Below are 21,791 nucleotides of genomic sequence, written 5' to 3' on the forward strand. Positions count from 1 at the left end.
ATGCAAATTTTTCCCGCGACGATTCCCACCGCAAAAGAGGAAATGCAGCCTGAGGAGAAATGGCTGGGATTTTTGCCTCAGAAAACAGAACGTTATTTTTAGTTAATGACATGATAGACAGTAGATATGGTCGTTTTTATGCAGCTTGGAATTGGGCCAATTAAATGCGTTTCCTGTGAATTTTGATTGGACCGATTCCAAGCTGTATATGATTTGCATACAAGTCAGAATTTTGCATCTCACAGACAAATACTTATCCACTACTGACTGAACATACTTTGGCCTCAATTCACTAAAGGCAGTTCGTTAAAATCATTTTGGTAGGTAAAATACCGCATTCGGTATTTTACACTTTTCTGCCCAAATTCACTAATTTCCCGTATGCGGTAGAAGTTTGGTAATTTACAGAACAAACATGCTTCAATACCCTAAGCCCTGCTTAGTAGAGAGAGTGAGTTATTGGCAAGAGCTGAAGTAAAATATTGAACACTTTTGCCTGATTTACGGAATGCGTAAATCTTTGTGAATTGCAATTTCTTGACTTTTCTTGAGGCAATTACCGCACAAGTTGGTAATTTACCTCACTAGTCAGTAATTTTACATTTCATTGTGGAAATAGGTTGAGTGAATTGGAATTTGGAAAGGTGTTCAGTAAAATCAGTTGTTTTCAGCATTACCGAATGCAGCAATGCTTAGTGAATTAAAGGGGCACTATGGCGAAAAATTGTAAAATTTAAAATATGTACAAACATAAACAAATAAGTACGTTTTTTCCAGAGTAAAATGAGCTATAAATTACTTTTCTATGTTGCTGTCACTAAGTAGGCAGTAGAAATCTGACAGAAGTGACAGGTTTTGGACTAGTCAATCTCTTCATAGGGGATTCTCAGCAAGGCTTTTTTGGTCATTATAAAGGTATTCCCTAAAAATAATTTAAACAATGTTGCTGGTCAGCTTCCGTAATCGCTACACAGTTTTTTGGCAAATGGACAGAGAAACTGCCATTCACTAAGTGCCTTTGGAAAAAAAAAATCCCTGAGAATCCCCTATGAAGAGAGTGACTAGTCCAAAACCTGTCACTTCTGTCAGATTTCTACTACCTTGTAATGGATTGCGGAGACACCGCCGCGCGGTCTGGCAGCGGGGCGGTTGTCTTCATGTTCAGACCGGCGGTTTCCGCACAGCAGCATGCGTCTGGTTTGTCTGAGCCTAGTAGTGCACACAGATGGAGAGCTACGCGCGCGCGCTAGGAGGTAGGACATTTATGCCAGTAGGAGAGGGATCAGCTGATCAGGACGATTAGTGATTGGCTGAGTGGTGCTGCGCGGCGCTGAGGAGCGCTGCACTATATATACATCTTGCCTGTCGGTTGCAGGTTGTCTGCCGTTGCGAATACTTACGTGTGAGCACTCAGACCAGTCAGATCCCACAGTGTGTTAGAACCAGGAGGACCTGGGAATTCACACTTAGCCAGATTACGCTTGTGTTATACTTTAGACCAGTTCCAGGGTGTTGTGACCAAGGACCTCACACCCAAGCTTAGGGATACTGTGTCATTGCTGTGTTATACTTTAGACCAGTTCCAGGGTATTGTGACCACGGGCCTCACACCCAAGCTTAGGGATACTGTGTCATTGCTGTGTTATACTTTAGACCAGTTCCAGGGTATTGTGACCACGGGCCTCACACCCAAGCTTAGGGATACTGTGTCATTGCTGTGTTATACTTTAGACCAGTTCCAGGGTGTTGTGACCAAGGACCCCACACGCAAGTTTAGGGATACTGTGTCATTGCTCTGTTATACTCTAGACTAGTTCCCGGGTGTCGAGACCAAGGACCTCACACCCCAGGCTAGGACTTTGTGATATTTATATGTTATGACTATTTGCTCTGTCGACCTTTCTCTTGCTTTCTGATTCGGTACCTCTGCATATCTGCCTACCTGTTGCCAGACCCTGCCTGTACCCGGTTACCGAATCAGTCTACTGCCTCTGTACCTCATCTGCTCGTGTGTTGCCGACCTGGCCTGCCCGACCTCCCAGGCTGTCACTCTCCCTGAGTGCTCAGTCTATCTGTACTAGCAGTGACACCATTCCACCAGGGGTCAGCTGCAACCAGGACTCCCGCTCCTCAGAGAGTCCGGCCTGTTAGCAGCCAGTGGCCTCTTCCTCTGGAGTCCCCTGGCTGCAGTACAGTCTACCATCTGATTATTTTATCTCTGGTTGCCAGGTCCTCACTATCAAGGAGATAGTTTCTGCACTGCCCAGGTCCACCTGCCCCTCAGGTGGTTCTTGGCCGAGCTGCTTATATCTCCCGCTTCTCGGGAGGTAGCCTACAGTTCATCAAACACTTTTACTTATTAGGTGTCCAGAGGTTAGGCACACTTGTATTTTTGGTGATTCTGCAGATCATCCATAATCAAGTATACATCTGTATTGTTGATGATTCTGCAGATCATCAATAATCAGATTCTCTCTGTGTGCTGACACCAATCGTTACATACCTACTGTAAGTGACAGCAACATAGGAGAAAAGTAATTTATGGCTCATTTTACGCAGGAAAAAAATGTACTTCTTATTTGTAAATGTTTGCACATATTTTAAATTTTACAGTTTTTCGCCATAGTGTCCCTTTAAGTCCAATATCTGAGAACAGTATCCCTGCGATGTCAGCGATTTGTTCAGCTTGTTGTATGGCATGTACGGCAGGCCAGACACTTGTGTGACATTTTGTGCTTTCTCATGTGCCTCCAGTATCCCTTCTCTAAACATCTGTGGAATTCTCTTCCCAGGGCCGCCGACTTTGAAGCAGATTTGCCGTCTCTGTATTAGGAAGTGCTTTGGACAAAAACAGCACCATAGAATATGCCGTCTCCTCCTCCCCGACACACTAAAGCAATTCCTTTTACACAGATAAAACGCAGTCGATATTTATTGTATCTGATGTGCTTTTTAGTGTTTAGCATATTTTATGACCTGGAAATGACTTGAACAGTTTTAGTAAAGATGTATTTTGTATATATTTATTGTACACGAGTTTTTATTCCTATAATTTGTCTTGCCATTTATGATGATATGATGATACTTTAACAGTCTGATCCCGCTTAAAGTACTATAAGAGTGCTTTCACATTGTGTTGGCTGCGTCATGTTGCAATGGTCAATGGTCACAATTCACTACACTCATCTCCTGTCTTTAATAATGATTCTGTGCTGTTTTTACTATTATCGCTATGGTGATAGGGCATTTACTATTCACTAAACAATTTACCTCAGACAAACCTTAAAATAAGGATTATGTCCGTAAGTTAAGGAGTGACTTCTTAAGTTAAACAGAACCTTAAGTAAAAAAAAAAAGACTTTTTACTCACCTGAGGCTTCCAATAGCCCCCTGCAGCTGTCCGGTGCCCTCGCCATGTCCCTCTGATCCTCGTGTCCCCGCCGGCAGCCACTTCTGGTTTCGCCGCCAGGAGCCGACAGGCTGGGAATGCGAGTGATTCTTCGCGTTCCCAGCCACAATTGCGCCCTCTATGCTGCTATAGCATATAGCAAGCAGCATAGAGGGCGCAATTGTGGCTGGGAACGCGAAGAATCACTCGCATTTCCCAGCCTGTCGGCTCCTGACGGCAAAACCGGAAGTGGCTGCCCGCGGGGACACGAGGATCAGAGGGACACGACGAGGGCACCGGACAGCTGCAGGGGGCTATTGGAAGCCCCAGGTGAGTAAAACTATTTTTTTTTTTACTTAAGGTTCTCTTTAAAGAGAATCTGTATTGTTAAAATCGCACAAAAGTAAACATACCAGTGCGTTAGGGGACATCTCCTATTACCCTCTGTCACAATTTCGCCGCTCCCCGCCGCATTAAAAGTGGTTAAAAACAGTTTTAAAAAGTTTGTTTATAAACAAACAAAATGGCCACCAAAACAGGAAGTAGGTTGATGTACAGTATGTCCACACATAGAAAATACATCCATACACAAGCAGGCTGTATACAGCATTCCTTTTGAATCTCAAGAGATCATTGTGTGTTTCTTTCCCCCTTCTGCTCTCATGCACTGAAGTTTCAGGCTGCTCTTTTCTTCCTGCAAACAGCTTTGCCCTTGTCTGAATTTCCTCAGTATGTGAAAGCCCAGCCAGCTCATAGGACACTTTATGCAGCTTGTAAAAGATACGAGAGCAGAGAGAAGCTGCACTAATCTAAATATCACACAGGCAGTGTGCAGAGAGGGGCCTGAAAGGGGGAGATCATAGCAGAACCACAACACTGAAGAACTTGGCAGCCTTCCAGACACAGGCTGACAAGTCTGACAAGAGAGAGATAAGTTGATTTATTACAGAGATGGTGATAGTAGAACGTGCTGCAGTAAGCCAGAACACATTAGAATAGCTTTTGGAACTTGTAGGATGATAAAAAACAGGATGCAATTTTTGTTACGGAGTCTCTTTAAGGTTGCAATCCTTAAAATAACAACATAATTCTATAGTTAAAGGCAGGATGTTAATTCACAGAGAGGAATGCAAGTGATAACAACTGTAAAGTGTGTGAGGAATCATCACCTGGCCTGAGCTGTCATTAAGTAGAGTGTTACTACAGACTCCGGTGTAAAGTGAGGCCATCTGAGCGGCGTGCTTTATTTTTTACTAGTTTATGCAGGTGGCTCTTTATAGAGAAAAATATACACAGCAGGCACACAGAGAGGGAGGGAGAGAGAGGCACCAAGTGCGCGCGCGCACACACACACACACACACACACACACACACACACACACACACACACACACACACACACAGAAATTCACACACACACACACAAATTCACACACACACACACACACACACACACAGAGAAATTCACTCACACACACACACACACACACACACACACACACACACACACACACACACACACACACACACACACACACACACACACACACACACACACACATAGCACCCAGCCACACACACACACAACCACAGTCCCTCGCTCTCCTTCCCTGGCTGTCCTACACAGGCTAGCTGTAATCGTCCTGGCAGTAGGAGGGGGGGAGCTACAATCTGCCTGTGTGTGCTCCTCCCCTCTCTATCTGCTGCATGTAAGAATAACTACAGAGGTGATAAATTAAGGACTGAAGTGATAAGATTATACTCCTCACTGTGAAAACGTATCACTACATGTTAATAAGGCATGCTTCTTTAGTGAATTAACACTTAAAATACTGATCAAAGGGTGTGGTGAAAAGTTTTCACTTGCCTTATTATCACCAGCATGATCTTAGTGAATTGTGGCCAATATTATCGCATCACAGCACAGATGCAATGATATTCCTATGGGAATATCACATTGATTGCGGAGCTGTGCGAAGCGGTGGGTTTTGCAGGACCCAGTGGCGTAGCAATAGGGGATGTAGAGATTGCAACCGCACCAGGGCCCTTAGACCAGAGGGGCCCACTGTGCGCCCTTCCTCAACTGTAGGATTAGCTCTTTACTAGTCCTGTGCTGGTAATGATCACATCTACATTGGCTTCAAATAGTGTTAACCATTAGTAAACTGTTACACCTCTCATACTGTGGATGTCTTTAGCAGGTTTTGTTGCTCCATATTAATTTTTATGTACAGAATGCTTGGGCGGCCCAATGTAAAAATTGTACCAGGGTCCAAGTTCCTTAGCTACACCACTGGTCGGCACAAGGCACTGCATGCAGTGCATTTACAGGGTAATGTGTATGTTTACAGTGGCAGTGAGGTAACTTTTATTGTACTTTATGCTTCACTGTGTGGTCACACCGCACCATTAACGCATGGTGCGACTTTTCTGACACATTGCGATGTGATTGAAGATCAACTACATTGCAACGTAATCTCTATAGGCCCATATGCAATTAACTTTTTCTCCTGAGTTCTCTCTTAGGCCTCGTTCAGATCATTCCGCGCTTTCGTGCACATTTAGAAGCGCATATGATGTGCGACACGGAAGAACGGCAGAAGGGCATAGACCGCCGTTCTGCCGTTCACATCATAGGTGCTGCGCAGCAGTGCGATGCGCTATGATGCACAAGTGGCAGTTTCTCTCTAGTCAGACTACAGCGTAATACTCACTGATAAAGAATTACAGCCATACAGTGGCGTCTCTATAATAGGGCGCAGGAGGGCGGGGCGCACCGGGTGACGTCGAGGAGAGGGTGTCAAAAAGGCCAGCCCATATCCACCATATACCTGGCTGGACCTTCTGGTGTAGAACGCACGGAAGTCTGCGCTGCTATTGCACCCTCTGCTCCGCCTCCTGCATCATTGACTAAACTGCCTGGCACCGCCTTCGCACGTCATGTGACATCGGGTCCGATGCATCATTGGCAACTTGTTCAAATTCCGGCTTGCGGCTTCCTCCTTTGTTACATGCTGGGAGGAGCCGCTGTGTGTCATAGCAGTGGAGTTGGTGCGCAGTGGACGACCGCGGCCCGACCTGGGATGGAGCAATGAAGGAGGGAGGAGAGTTCAGAAGCGGCAGCACGGAGCATGGTACTTAGTCATACTGCGCCACTTTGTAGTGTTGTCCGGATCATGAACGATTCGGATCTTTGATCCGAATCTATTTTATGAGTCGATCATCCGAATCATCAAAATGAACGATTCGGATCGCAAAAGGGGCGGGCCAGGAGCGACACGCCCCCTCTCAGCGGGCAGCGGGGTCCTGGAAGCAGGGATCGCTCTGTTGGATGGGAGCCAGCCTTGCAGGGTGACACGTAGATGAGAGAGAGGGGACATGGGTGCCACTGCCAGATATGTGTAGAGCACACATACTGGCTGCAACGTGCTGCTCATTATAGGCTGGCTGTTCCGTAGTGCTGCACAGTGAACACATTGGAAGCTTTTGGCTCAGCACAGCTCAGTAACTTTGCAGACAGTGTGATTGAAAGGCAATATAATCCTCCTGCACTCGGCACTAAACAGCTGCACTTATCTTCTGGGAATGCTTTCTTTCACTGTGCGACCTTTTCTTTCAAAGTGTACAGATGAACATATAGGTGAAATATATGTAAAGCATAAATGTGGGTATTACGTGCAAACATCTCTGCTCTCTGCTCGTCCCTCCTCCCTTCTCTGTCCACTCCCTGCCCTCTGTCCATCTTCTCCCCTTCTCTGTGTGTCCACCCCCCTCTCCTTCTCCTGTCCACAGACCTGTCCTGCTGTTCATTTCACCCCCGAATGCTTCCGGTAGTAAAATGATCCGAGATTCGGATCAAAGATCCGGATCTCTTCAATGATCCGATTCGAATCATCCGGATCATTGAAAAGATCCGAACTTCCCATCTCTACCACTTTGCTAACTATGCTAGCGAGCCCTGCCCTACCCGGCGGCAGGCCACGTGTGGTGGGCACACAATAGACTCTGCAGCTTGCGTGATGGTGACCAGCCGCGCCGCAGCCAAGTACCACGCTTCAGCTATTTCCCTCCTCCTCACTATTAAAATGGGCATATTGGGCGGGCGAGTGTAGCCACAGGCAAAACACTTGTGTGGCAGTCCAGGCGCGTAACTAACGGCCCTGCAAGGCATGGGACCCGGAGGGGGAGAAACCTGACAGGGGGCCTGTGGCTCTGAGGCTCACCGCCCGCCCGTATGTCTTAACGAGCGGGCGCACGCACAGGAAAAACAAGTAATGGTTTCTGGAGCAGGCTGTTCCTGCAGAGGGCACTAGGACCTGGAGGCATGCTTCTTTTTCACCTCCTGCTTGGACGCTTCCTCGCACCCTCTCCCCGCCCTCTCACCCACGCTGGACGGACACAAGGCAACATGATCCAGGCCAGGAAGAAGAATGTGTCGCTCTGCCGGTGCTATGTGAGACACACAGCCTGAGATCTGTAGTGTGTCTGTAATGCTGTGATTGTGTGTGATGCCTGGGATTGTGTGTGTAATGCCTGGGATTGTGTGTGTAATGCCTGTGATTGTGTGTGTAATGCCTGTAATATACTGTGTGTGTGTGTGTAATGCCTGTAATATACTGTGTGTGTGTGTGTGTAATGCCTGTAATATACTGTGTGTGTGTGTGTAATGCCTGTAATATACTGTGTGTGTGTGTGTAATGCCTGTAATATACTGTGTGTGTGTGTGTAATGCCTGTGATATAGTGTGTGTGTGTGTGTGTGTGTGTGTGTGAGATGCCTGTGTGTGTGTGTGTGTGTGTGTGTGTGTGTGTGTGTGTGTGTGTGTGTGATGTGTAATGCCTGAGATGTATGGTGTCTGTGATGTGTGTGGCAGGGGCTGCAGAGACGGTGGGGGACTTTACTCTGTGTATTTAAAAAAAAAAAAATATATTTATCCTGCCTGATTTATTTGTGGGGGGGGGGGGGGGGGGGGTTGGTTGGAGCAGGGGGGGGGCATCCAAAGTTTCGCAGGGGGGCCCAGTGGTCTCTAGTTACGCCCCTGTGTGGCACGCTGGCACTGTCTGTCAGGAAAGCCTGCCCTGGCTGGAATTAGTCACAGAGAGAGACTAGACACAACTGGAGAGGCGATGAACTACTACAGCACTGCACTTTTCTACTTAGAGCAGAGGGCAGTGAGTGACAGGCTGTAAAATGTGTCTCCTGCTCTAAAGCTGCCTATATCCGATCCTATCTTCCTTCAGTGCAGTCCTCACCCTCATCCCCCCTACAGCCACAATTATCACCATATGTATGCTTGTGCATAACTGTCTCACAGCAATCCACTCTCTCTAACTTTCCCCAGGATCCTATGTCTCCTCACACTCTCCTTAGCACAAGCACTTTACTCTGAAAAGCACTGTGTTCCTTCCCTTGGATCATCCAGCACACTGGCTAGGATCTCAGGAAGTTGATTATGAGAAGTACTGCATGTCTCTCTGCCTCTCTTCTCTCTCCCTGTCTCTTCTCTCTCTCCCCTGTCATCCAGCCTCTTTTCTCTTTCCCTTGTCTTTCTGCCTCTCTTCCCTTTCCCTGACTCTCTTTTCTCTCCCCTGCCTCTCTTCTCTCTATCCTGTCTTTCTGCCTCACTCCTCTCCCTTCTATCCACTAACTGGTAAGGGGGGCTGCTAATATTTGGGCACCAGGCTGTGGATGGAGCAGGTAATACTTGGGGACGCTTGGCTACTTAAGCTTGGGTGGGGGGGAGGCTAATACTGGGGCACACCTGGTTACCTGTACTAGGATACCATACCTGAACTGGAGCAAACTTAAGTTTAGGGACATACATGGCTGGGGGAAGAAAATAGTTGCCCCTTACCTATACGGGGTGCAACTATACCTGGCATTACCCACCATGGCGTGCTTAGCACACCACAATCACTCCTTTCCTTTTTGGGGGGGGGGGGGCACGAGGGGGTGTCTTTTAATACCCAGCACCGGGTGTCAAAAACCCTAGGTACGCCACTGCAGCCATAGAACGATTTCCTCCCAGAAAACAGCTTCAGAGAGCAGGGAAGAGATAACATAGTTCATAGATTTTTAGTGAAAAATACGTAGAGATGGATGAACGGTGATCCAGGTGATCCAGGTGAATCAACCTGTACACTTGCCGGTGCCTTGTCTCGGCTGGATTGCTCCTACAGCCACACTGCTATACACACAAAGGAGGAGAGACGGCACACTACTGGCTGCAAACTGTTGCTGTATTAGGAGAACAAACACTACATGTTACGGATCCAACGATCCTTCATCAGGTGTTAAACAGCAATGACAGGTACATGCATGTATAAATACATCCCATATGCAAACACCCCACCCATTCAGGCTCCACCCTAGGAGCCATTAACTCTTAAGTCCCAAGTCTCAAAATAAAGTCCAAACGGTCGTATGGCACTCCTGTAAGGCTACCAAAAAACAAACATCAATGACTGACCGTGATCCAGGTACTTCCGAGAGAGGACTACCATAAGACCACCTGTGAACAAACACGTAATATTATAGCATGCTGCAATAAAAGGATACAAACAGGTCACGTTACATATTGCACAGTTGCCACAAAACAACATTGATTATAAAGACAGCATGTTTCATAAAAAACTTTTAAGTGGCAATCTCTCATTCATCCCTCTAGGGGTCACAACATCTAATGAGTAGATCCACTTTGCTTCTTTTTGCTTAAATTAAATTAAAGCAAAAAGAAGCAAAGTGGATCTACTCATTAGATGTTGTGACCCCTAGAGGGATGAATGAGAGATTGCCACTTAAAAGTTTTTTATGAAACATGCTGTCTTTATAATCAATGTTGTTTTGTGGCAACTGTGCAATATGTAACGTGACCTGTTTGTATCCTTTTATTGCAGCATGCTATAATATTACGTGTTTGTTCACAGGTGGTCTTATGGTAGTCCTCTCTCGGAAGTACCTGGATCACGGTCAGTCATTGATGTTTGTTTTTTGGTAGCCTTACAGGAGTGCCATACGACCGTTTGGACTTTATTTTGAGACTTGGGACTTAAGAGTTAATGGCTCCTAGGGTGGAGCCTGAATGGGTGGGGTGTTTGCATATGGGATGTATTTATACATGCATGTACCTGTCATTGCTGTTTAACACCTGATGAAGGATCGTTGGATCCGTAACATGTAGTGTTTGTCCTCCTAATACAGCAACAGTTTGCAGCCAGTAGTGTGCCGTCTCTCCTCCTTTGTGTTCATAGATTTTTAGCTCTGGCATATGTCAAAGACTGTGTAATTGAGCAGAGACACTGAAATATTAAAAATTAAAAAGCGGGTCCGAGATGAAAAACTAACTATAACAAGTTACTTGTCTATATATCTTATCTAAAGTTTAGAGAGTTTACACAGCATATCTAGCTGCAAACAGCTTTAATAGAATATGATTATTTCTTCCTGTGATACAATGACAGCAGCCATGTTGTTTGTAAACATTACACAGAGGCAAGCTGATCTGTATCTTGAGCAAAAAAATCTAATCCCCTCTCCTCCTCCCTCCTCCCCTCTGCCTCTGAAATCACTGGCTAGTAATACCTCCTCCTCCTCCTGCCCAGACTGAGCTCCCATGAGCCCTTGCTACTGTCTGAAAGTGCCTTGGCTCTCTGAAAACCTGTGGGCGTGGCTTGTTTAGTTTATAGGGCATTAGAGTATTAAATCAAAATCAAAAAAGTATTTGGCTTGAGGAATTCCCTATAAACAATGTAAAAGAAAGAACCGAGAGCCCAATATAGTGTAGTATGTTCAGGCAGTTGATATAATTAGATGAGTAGAGTAATACTCACAAACCAGGGTTACCTCCAGGCAACCACTGTAAATGCAGGTGAGGATATTGTCCTGTCCCCACTCAGGAGTAAGAAGTCGCACTCTGTAGACTCAAGAAAAAATAAGGGGTATCCCCCTCCACCAAGGGTGGATGTTCAATGTGCAGTAAGAAGGACCAGAGGCGCCAAAAGGATAAAAACAATGATTAAAATGCTTAAAATAGCTTGGGAGGAAGTGGTGGGCTTACCTCCTATAAGCAGACACAACAAGCTGTGTTTTTCAAAATAAAGGGCATTTATTGGTACACTCCAGGGTTTAGTTGCAACGCGTTTCGCAGGTTCACACCCGCTTCATCAGGCAAAATGTGACAGGAGTACACAACTGGGAATGAAAGAGGCACGTAATGGTGTAAGTCCAAATCGGTATATGTATATCTGTTACATAAATAATGAAGACGATTTTATTAAAAAACCCGTATTCCAAATTGGACGTGTATAGAGATGGAGTAGGGGAGTTCGGGGTGATACGGAGGGGGGAAGGTGTGGTACAAGTGTCTAAGGGAGGGGGGGGGGGAAAGAGTGGTGTTATGTGCCATTGAAAGGTATGGGGAGACCAGCGGATTTGGGAATGGGCTGGGTAAATAGTGGCAAGCTATAGTGATCCAGTGAAGGATGAACAATTGTTTGTACTGGACATTTGGGTGTGTAACAATTGTGTATAAATATAGGATGAATCTGGGTGGTAATTGCTATAGTGGACAGGAAGTGGTATGGGGGATAGTAAGGGTAGATGGATCCACATTGTAGTATCACAAAAGAAATTTGAGTGATCGTTTTTATAGTAAAAGTGTCAGAACATGCAGATAGTTTAGGAAGTAAAAAGGAAACCTTGAACTTACCAGCAGTCCGTCCGGATTACACCTGGCGCCTCGTTGCCAAGGTGTTGTACGGACGCTGGTTACATAGCGTGTAGGCACGCCCCCTGGCCAATCGGAGGCCGGAGCGGGCGGCTGGATTCGCGCCCAAACAAAGTGTGACTGACAGGCCGCGTGCGCGTCCGGCTCTGTCGTCACACGTATTGTGGTGTGGGGTAGGGGAGGGGCTGGGAGCAGGCTCGTGGGGCGCAACGTCATGTCCGGCTAGAAGCGGACGTGACGTCACGGGGATTTCTTATTCATCCTGCGCCATGTTGGTTGTGGGTATTTAGGGGCAAAGATGTCGGAGGACTATGTATGATAATTACACATGGTGGGGGGAGTAAAAACGTCTTAAAACCGCCTATTATGCTCTGGCTAAGATATAAAAACAGTATATTCATTAATGCGGAACAGAAAATAAAATAAAATAGTTATTCACGTTGTGCATTTGTCCTAGGAATTGCTGCCCCCCAGTGGATATTAAAGGTTGTTTTTCTTTTAAATATGTATATAATTGCTCAGATTATTTTTCTCATACATGTAAAACGTTGTTCATATTAAATGAACGAATATCACATAATCAATGTCAGAGGGGTCCATAGTGATCAATCTTCACGTCACATTTAAAGTAATCAGTAGTACCTGACCTTATATAAAGGATAAGCATAGGGTGAAAATAATTAAATAGCGTGCAATATATATGAATAAAAAACAGAAATAACAACGTTATCAATTGTCTCAGGAATAATGTACAGAGTTGTATGTATAATGACGATAGAAACAGCTAGTGATAATAAAACGAATCCCAAAAAACACACAAAAATTGCACACAAAAATTGATTAAAATTCATAAAATATATAAAAAAGGGAAAAAAACATAAACAAGGAATGATAAAAGAGGCGACTAATAAAACTTAATATTTTAAGATATGTTTAGTGAATTTTTTCAAGTTGTTCGTTGAGGCCCTCGGGAACAAGGGTCCTCAACATTTGAATCCAATACATTTCTCGCGCTTTGAGTTTGTCAAAAGCATCGTGTTGTTGTTGGTTGATGGTTTCAATAAAAGTGATGTGAAACAGAGTGGGGTCACTGTGATGGTGAGTGCCAAAGTGTCTGGATACGCTGTGAAGGGGGAAATTTTTCTGAATATTCCTTTTATGTTGTCCCACTCTGCTGCGTGCTGGTTGAGTGGTGCGGCCCACGTACTGGAGTTGGCATGGACAAGTAATAATATAGATAATGTATCTGGAGGTGCATGTAACATGGTTTTTGATGGGATAGTTCAATTTGGTGATATTGGAACAAAAGGAGGTGGTGGTTCGTATGAACGGACAAGCCTTGCATCTGGTGTTATTACATGGAAAGCATCCTGGTGGGCCCGGACAATGTGGCTGTCCACTGAAAAGCGGTGTTTTAAACCGACTTGGTGCAAGCAGATTGCGCAGGTTGGGTGCACGCCTGAAGGTAATGGCCGGGGTTTTGGGAATGATAGGGCGAAGGTATGGGTCCTGTAGTAGAATGTCCCATCTATTTTTCAAAATAGATCGTATTTGGGGGTGTTGGGCACTGAATTGTGTGATGAAACGGGGACAGTCTATAGTGGTGGTGTTGGTGGTGTTAGTAGGTAAAGTATGGGCAGTTTTAGGGGTTTTAGCTTTGTGTTTAGCATCCTTGACAAGTTTTTTAGGGTATTTCCGTGCTAAGAACTTTTTCGTGAGAATCTCTGATTGTGTGTTGTAATCAATGGTGTCGGTGCAGTTCCTATGGATCCTTCTAAATTGACTGTATGGTGTGTTGATTGTCCAGGGGCGGTGGTGAAAACTGTCAAAATGTATGTAGTTGTTGGCGTCAACAGGTTTGAAGTATGTTTTTGTTTTGATGAGATTGGATTCAACAAATAGTGTGAGGTCTAGGAATACGATGTTGTTGGAGTCGTGTTGTGATGTGAATTGTAGTCCAGCAGTGTTTGAATTAAGGTGATTAATGAAAAGGGGGATAAGGTCGCTATCGCCTTGCCAGATAAAAATAAGGTCATCGATGTATCGTTTATAAAATACTATATTTCTGAAAAAGGGGTTATTGTGTTGCATTAATTGTAGTTCTAAGAGGCCCATGGACAGATTAGCGTATGAGGGTGCGAAGGACGACCCCATCGCGGTGCCATTGGTTTGGTGGTAGATTTTGTCCCTAAAGGAAAAAACATTGTTTTGTAAGATGAATTCTGTGCAGTGTGTGAGGAAGGATTGTTGACTAGGGGGCATCAAAGGATTATTGGAGAGGAAATGCTTGATGACTGATAGGCCGTATGGATGGGGTATATTGGTGTAGAGGGAAGTGACGTCACAGGTAAGCCAACAGTAATTGTCCTGCCAAGTCATTGATTTTAGTAGTTCAATAAGATGAGCTGAGTCTTTCAGATAGGAGTCAAGGGTCTGTACATGAGGTTGGAGGTGCTGGTCAAGAAAGCGTGATAAGTTACTGGTTAGGGAGTCAATGCCGGATATGATGGACAGCCAGTGGACAGCCACATTGTCCGGGCCCACCAGGATGCTTTCCATGTAATAACACCAGATGCAAGGCTTGTCCGTTCATACGAACCACCACCTCCTTTTGTTCCAATATCACCAAATTGAACTATCCCATCAAAAACCATGTTACATGCACCTCCAGATACATTATCTATATTATTACTTGTCCATGCCAACTCCAGTACGTGGGCCGCACCACTCAACCAGCACGCAGCAGAGTGGGACAACATAAAAGGAATATTTAGAAAAATTTCCCCCTTCACAGCGTATCCAGACACTTTGGCACTCACCATCACAGTGACCCCACTCTGTTTCACATCACTTTTATTGAAACCATCAACCAACAACAACACGATGCTTTTGACAAACTCAAAGCGCGAGAAATGTATTGGATTCAAATGTTGAGGACCCTTGTTCCCGAGGGCCTCAACGAACAACTTGAAAAAATTCACTAAACATATCTTAAAATATTAAGTTTTATTAGTCGCCTCTTTTATCATTCCTTGTTTATGTTTTTTTCCCTTTTTTTATATATTTTATGAATTTTAATCAATTTTTGTGTGCAATTTTTGTGTGTTTTTTGGGATTCGTTTTATTATCACTAGCTGTTTCTATCGTCATTATACATACAACTCTGTACATTATTCCTGAGACAATTGATAACGTTGTTATTTCTGTTTTTTATTCATATATATTGCACGCTATTTAATTATTTTCACCCTATGCTTATCCTTTATATAAGGTCAGGTACTACTGATTACTTTAAATGTGACGTGAAGATTGATCACTATGGACCCCTCTGACATTGATTATGTGATATTCGTTCATTTAATATGAACAACGTTTTACATGTATGAGAAAAATAATCTGAGCAATTATATACATATTTAAAAGAAAAACAACCTTTAATATCCACTGGGGGGCAGCAATTCCTAGGACAAATGCACAACGTGAATAACTATTTTATTTTATTTTCTGTTCCGCATTAATGAATATACTGTTTTTATATCTTAGCCAGAGCATAAAAGGCGGTTTTAAGACGTTTTTACTCCCCCCACCATGTGTAATTATCATACATAGTCCTCCGACATCTTTGCCCCTAAATACCCACAACCAACATGGCGCAGGGTGCATCATGCACATGCGCAGGATGAATAAGAAATCCCCGTGACGTCACGTCCGCTTCTAGCCGGACATGACGTTGCGCCCCACGAGCCTGCTCCCAGCCCCACACCACAATACGTGTGACAACAGAGCCGGACGCGCACGCGGCCTGTCAGTCACACTTTGTTTGGGCGCGAATCCAGCCGCCCGCTCCGGCCTCCGATTGGCCAGGGGGCGTGCCTACACGCTATGTAACCAGCGTCCGTACAACACCTTGGCAACGAGGCGCCAGGTGTAATCCGGACGGACTGCTGGTAAGTTCAAGGTTTCCTTTTTACTTCCTAAACTATCTGCATGTTCTGACACTTTTACTATAAAAACGATCACTCAAATTTCTTTTGTGATACTACAATGTGGATCCATCTACACTTACTATCCCCCATACCACTTCCTGTCCACTATAGCAATTACCACCCAGATTCATCCTATATTTATACACAATTGTTACACACCCAAATGTCCAGTACAAACAATTGTTCATCCTTCACTGGATCACTATAGCTTGCCACTATTTACCCAGCCCATTCCCAAATCCGCTGGTCTCCCCATACCTTTCAATGGCACATAACACCACTCTTTCCCCCCCCCCTCCCTTAGACACTTGTACCACACCTTCCCCCCTCCGTATCACCCCGAACTCCCCTACTCCATCTCTATACACGTCCAATTTGGAATACGGGTTTTTTAATAAAATCGTCTTCATTATTTATGTAACAGATATACATATACCGATTTGGACTTACACCATTACGTGCCTCTTTCATTCCCAGTTGTGTACTCCTGTCACATTTTGCCTGATGAAGCGGGTGTGAACCTGCGAAACGCGTTGCAACTAAACCCTGGAGTGTACCAATAAATGCCCTTTATTTTGAAAAACACAGCTTGTTGTGTCTGCTTATAGGAGGTAAGCCCACCACTTCCTCCCAAGCTATTTTAAGCATTTTAACCACTTGCCGACCGCACACTCATAACGTGCGTCGGCAAAGTGGCAGCTGCAGGACCAGCGACGCAGTACTGCGTCGCCAGCTGCAGCCTAATTAATCAGGAAGCAGCCGCTCGTACGAGCGGCTGCTTCCTGTCAAATCACGGCGGGGGGCTCCGTGAATAGCCTGCGGGCCGCCGATGGCGGCTCGCAGGCTAGATGTAAACACAAGCGGAAATAATCCGCTTTGTTTACATTTGTACGGCGCTGCTGCGCAGCAGCGCCGTAAGGCAGATCGGCGATCCCCGGCCAATCAGCGGCCGGGGATCGCCGCCATGTGACAGGAGACAGCCTGTCACTGGCTGCACAGGACGGATAGCGTCCTGTGCAGCCGGATCTCCAGGAGGGGGCCAGGTAGGAGAGGGAGGGGGAGGATTTCGCCGCGGAGGGGGGCTTTGAGGTGCCCCCCCCCGCCACCCACAGCAGGCAGGAGAGATCAGACCCCCCCAGCACATCATCCCCATAGGGGGGGAAAAAGGGGGGCAATCTGATCTCCCTGCCTGCACCCTGATCTGTGCTGGGGGCTGCAGAGCCCACCCAGCACAGATCACTCAAACCAGGGCTGGTCCTTAAGGGGGGGTAAAGGGTGGGTCCTCAAGTGGTTAATCATTGTTTTTATCCTTTTGGCGTCCCTATAAACAATAGGAAAGGAACACAATTATGCAATGAGTAAAAGTTCATCTCGGATCCACTTTAACATAAAACTGTGGGATATCTCAGAAGATAATTTTAAGGAGTAGTAGGATAGATACAATTGTTTATTTCATTAGAATATTTTCACCTCGGTATTCCTTTTACCATTAGCCGCATCAGTGGCAGTATATCAATACATGTGACAATTTAAAAAAATTACATTAATAGTTACCTTAGGGACTGAACTTTTTTAATATGTATGTCAAGCGGGTATATTACTGTTATTTTTGAAAATATCAGCTTGTAATTATTGGACACAAAACACAAAAACATACACCTTTATTTCCAAATAAAATATTGTTGCCATACATTGTATTCGGGACACTTTCAATGTTGTAACAACAAACAAATGGGCAAATAAAATGTGTGGCTTTTATCCACAGTAGCACGTTTTATTTTAAAACTATAATGGCCGAAAACTGAGAAATAATGATTTTTTTCCATTTTTTTCTTATTATTCCCATTAAAATGCATTTAGAATAAAATAATTCTTAGCAAAATGTACCACCCAAAGAAAGCCTATAGGGGCCCATACATTGGTTGATTTCAGCCATCGATCGATCAATTTTATAGAATCGATCGATCAGAAATCGATTTGATCTATCTGACAGGATGGAAGATCTAGGTCGATCTGCTGGTGGTGGCAGATCTATGGCCCATAGAGTTGCATTGGATCTAATGGTCCAATAATGCATTTAGATAGATTTCCAATAGATCTTGTTTTGAAATCTATTGGGAATCTGTTCCTAGTGTGTGCCACACATCAGATAGATTCCTGTCAGATTCGACTTGACAGGCATCTGACAGAAATCTATCTGATGGTCGAATGGCCACCTTTATTGGTAGTGAAAAAAACTAGATATAGATCATTTCATTATGATAAGTAGTGATAAAGTTATTGGCGAATGAAACGGATCAGTGCTAAACACTGAACTGGTTAAAGTTCCCTGTGTCATAAAGTTAGATTGCACCTAAAAAGTGACTCAGAGTAAAGAGGAGTTTACTGCTGGACATTTTACACACTTTGTTCTCCTACACAGGGTTACCGTGATGTCTGCAGGGTGCAGCGGTGATCAGACGGTGTCACTGTTCCCAGCTGGATTTCTTGAATTCCGCTGCCAACATTTTAGTTTGTTATGGACTTGGTGACCTAGATGATGAGTTCCTTTATTACATCTCGCGACCCTGACAAAGTGTGAATTTCACAGGCTGTTACATTAGGAGCAGCGACAGCCAATGCTGTAACATCAGCAATTTTCCCTCTGAATTGTCCTGTCCCTGTGTCTGTACAGCTCTATTACATGAGATGTGGATCTGAAGGAAGGATACAGAGGTGACATAAAGAGCAACTAATTGCTGATATACAGCTGAAAGGTTTCTGAGGCCTCTATTGTGTCTGTGCTGATCGGACCTTTTTAGGTTAAATAAAAGGAACTTGTGTTATTTTATAAGACGCTGTGGAGTAAATGTAGATAACAGGCTCCTTTCTCCTTAGAAAATATATTTCCTTCACTGTTAGGCTCGGTTCACATGGGCATCCCATAGGCAACCGCAGGGGGGGATTACAGCTGCCCAGAATCCCCCCTCAGACAGGGGCTGGTGCAGTGTCTGGGGGCCGCACAAGTTGAGACACCAGAATATCTGCAGGCATCCTGCCGCTCACAGCACTGCCCCCTTTCTTTATCTGCTACAGTTGACTTTGGATGCAGCAGCAGCATGTGTACAGAGCACAGAGCAGCAGCGTGTGTACAGAACATGGAGCAGCAGCGTGTGTGTACAGAGCATGGAGCAGCAGCATGTGCACAGAGCATGGAGCAGCAGCGTGTGCACAGAGCATGGAGCAGCAGCGTGTGTACAGAGCATGGAGCAGCAGCATGTGCACAGAGCATGGAGCAGCAGCGTGTGCACAGAGCATGGAGCAGCAGCGTGTGCACAGAGCATGGAGCAGCAGCGTGTGTGTACAGAGCATGGAGCAGCAGTGTGTGTACAGAGCATGGAGCAGCAGCGTGTGTACAGAGCATGGAGCAGCAGCGTGTGTACAGAGCATGGAGCAGCAGCCTATGTACAGAGCACTGAGAAGCAGCCTATGTACAGAGCATGGAGAAGCAGCCTGTGTACAGAGCATGGAGCAGCAGCCTGTGTACAGAGCATGGAGCAGCAGCCTGTGTACAGAGCATGGAGCAGCAGTGTGTGTACAGAGCATAGAGCAGCAGTGTGTGTACAGAGCACGGAGCAGCAGCCTGTGTACAGAGCACGGGGCAGCAGCCTGTGTACAGAGCATGGAGCAGCAGTGTGTGTACAGAGCATAGAGCAGCAGTGTGTGTACAGAGCATAGAGCAGCAGTGTGTGTACAGAGCATGGAGCAGCAGTGTGTGTACAGAGCATGGAGCAGCAGTCTGTGTACAGAGCATGGAGCAGCAGCCTGTGTACAGAGCATGGAGCAGCAGCAGCGTGTGTACAAAGCATGGAGCAGCAGTGTGTGCACAGAGCATAGAGCAGCAGTGTGGGTACAGAGCACGGAGCAGCAGCCTGTGTACAGAGCATGGAGCAGCAGTGTGTGTACAGAGCATGGAGCAGCAGAGTGTGTACAAAGCATAGAGCTACAGTGTGTGTACAGAGCCCGGAGCAGCAGTGTGTGTACAGAGCATGGAGCAGCAGCGTGTGTACAAAGCATGGAGCAGCAGCCTGTGTACAGAGCATGGAGCAGCAACGTGTGTACAGAACATGTAGCAGCAGCGTGTGTACAGAGCATGGAGCAGCAGTGTGTGTCCAGTGCATGGAGCAGCAGCGTGTGTCTAGTGCATGTAGCAGCAGCGTGTGTCCAGTGCATGAAGCAGCAGCGTGTGTACAGAGCATGGAGCAGCAGCGTGTGTACAGAGCATGGAGCAGCAGTGTGTATACAGGGCATGGAGCAGCAGTGTGTGTACAGAGCATGAAGTACCATCGTGTGTACAGAGCATGGAGCAGCAGTGTGTGTACAGAGCATGGAGCAGCAGTGTGTGTACAGAGCATGAAGCAGCAGCGTGTGTACAGAGCATGGAGCAGCAGCATGTGTATAGGGCATGAAGCAGCAACGTGTGTACAGAGCATGGAGCAGCAACGTGTGTACAGAGCATGGAGCAGCAACGTGTGTACAGAGCATGGAGCAGCAACGTGTGTACAGAGCATGGAGCAGCAGCGTGTGTACAGTGCATGGAGCAGCAGTGTGTGTACAGAGCATGGAGCAGCAGCGTGTGTACAGAGCATGGAGCAGCAACGTGTGAACAGAACATGTAGCAGCAGCGTGTGTACAGAGCATGGGACAGCAGTGTGTGTACAGAGCATGGGACAGCAGTGTGTGTACAGAGCATGGAGTAGCAGCGTGTGTACAGAGCACGGAGCAGCAGCGTGTGTACAGAGCATGGAGCAGAAGCCTGTGTACAGAGCATGGAGCAGCAGCCTGTGTACAGAGCATGGAGCAGCAGTGTGTGTACAGAGCATAGAGCAGCAGTGTGTGTACAGAGCACGGAGCAGCAGCCTGTGTACAGAGCACGGAGCAGCAGCAGCGTGTGTACAGAGCATGGAGCAGCAGTGTGTGTACAGAGCATGGAGCAGCAGTGTGTGTACAGAGCATGGAGCAGCAGCCTGTGTACAGAGCATGGAGCAGCAGCAGCGTGTGTACAGAGCATGGAGCAGCAGTGTGTGTACAGAGCATGGAGCAGCAGTGTATGTACAGAGCATGGAGCAGCAGTGTGTGTACAGAGCATGGAGCAGCAGTGTGTGTACAGAGCATAGAGCAGCAGTGTGTGTACAGAGCACGGAGCAGCAGCCTGTGTACAGAGCATGGAGCAGCAGCAGCGTGTGTACAGAGCATGGAGCAGCAGTGTGTGTACAGAGCATGGAGCAGCAGTGTGTGTACAGAGCACGGAGCAGCAGCTTGTGTACAGAGCATGGAGCAGCAGCGTGTGTACAGAGCATGGGGAAGCAGCGTGTGTACAGAGCATGGAGCAGCAGCGTGTGTACAGAGCATGGAGCAGTAGCCTGTGTACGGAGCATGGAGCATGTTCCAACACTAGGAACCTCTGAAGCCATTCAACAAGGGATTGCAAATAGGTTCACGCGGCTTTGCTCCTGGCCTGCGCAGTAGCTCGAGGCTGCTTGTGCGCAGTTTTCTCCTCTGTGCATGCATGGCTGTCCATGTGCCTGCACAGTTTGACCGCACTCATACAAGTACGGGAGCGTGAGTGTGAAGAAGAGAAGGTTCCCAGTGAGAAGCGGCGGGCTGCAAGAGGCTTCCCTCTGCTGAGGTAAGTATCCAACTGTGGAATTTA

General features: G+C 46.1%; 1 protein-coding gene and 1 long non-coding RNA gene across 4 annotated transcripts in view; both read left to right on the forward strand.

Annotated features, from left to right (window-relative positions):
- LOC137547280 (ankyrin repeat and SOCS box protein 9-like) overlaps nt 1-3,022 on the forward strand; it is a 49,015-nt gene extending 45,993 nt beyond the window's left edge. For 2 of the 3 annotated variants that reach the window (XM_068270701.1, XM_068270702.1), the window contains one exon: nt 2,793-3,022. In XM_068270701.1, the coding sequence (XP_068126802.1) occupies nt 2,793-2,917 (125 nt within the window). In that variant the 3' untranslated portion in view covers nt 2,918-3,022. The remainder of the gene's footprint in view (nt 1-2,792) is intronic. The other variant, XR_011026547.1, reaches the window with a different exon arrangement.
- A 4,681-nt stretch (nt 3,023-7,703) lies between these two features.
- Nucleotides 7,704-18,932, forward strand: LOC137545063 (uncharacterized). The gene is made up of 2 exons (XR_011025986.1): nt 7,704-7,841; nt 18,522-18,932. It is a non-coding gene; the product is annotated as an uncharacterized lncRNA (long non-coding RNA).
- Nucleotides 18,933-21,791: the final 2,859 nt, after the last annotated feature.

This window comes from Hyperolius riggenbachi, chromosome 2 (genome assembly GCF_040937935.1).
Source record: "Hyperolius riggenbachi isolate aHypRig1 chromosome 2, aHypRig1.pri, whole genome shotgun sequence".
Taxonomy (NCBI): Eukaryota; Metazoa; Chordata; class Amphibia; order Anura; family Hyperoliidae; genus Hyperolius; species Hyperolius riggenbachi.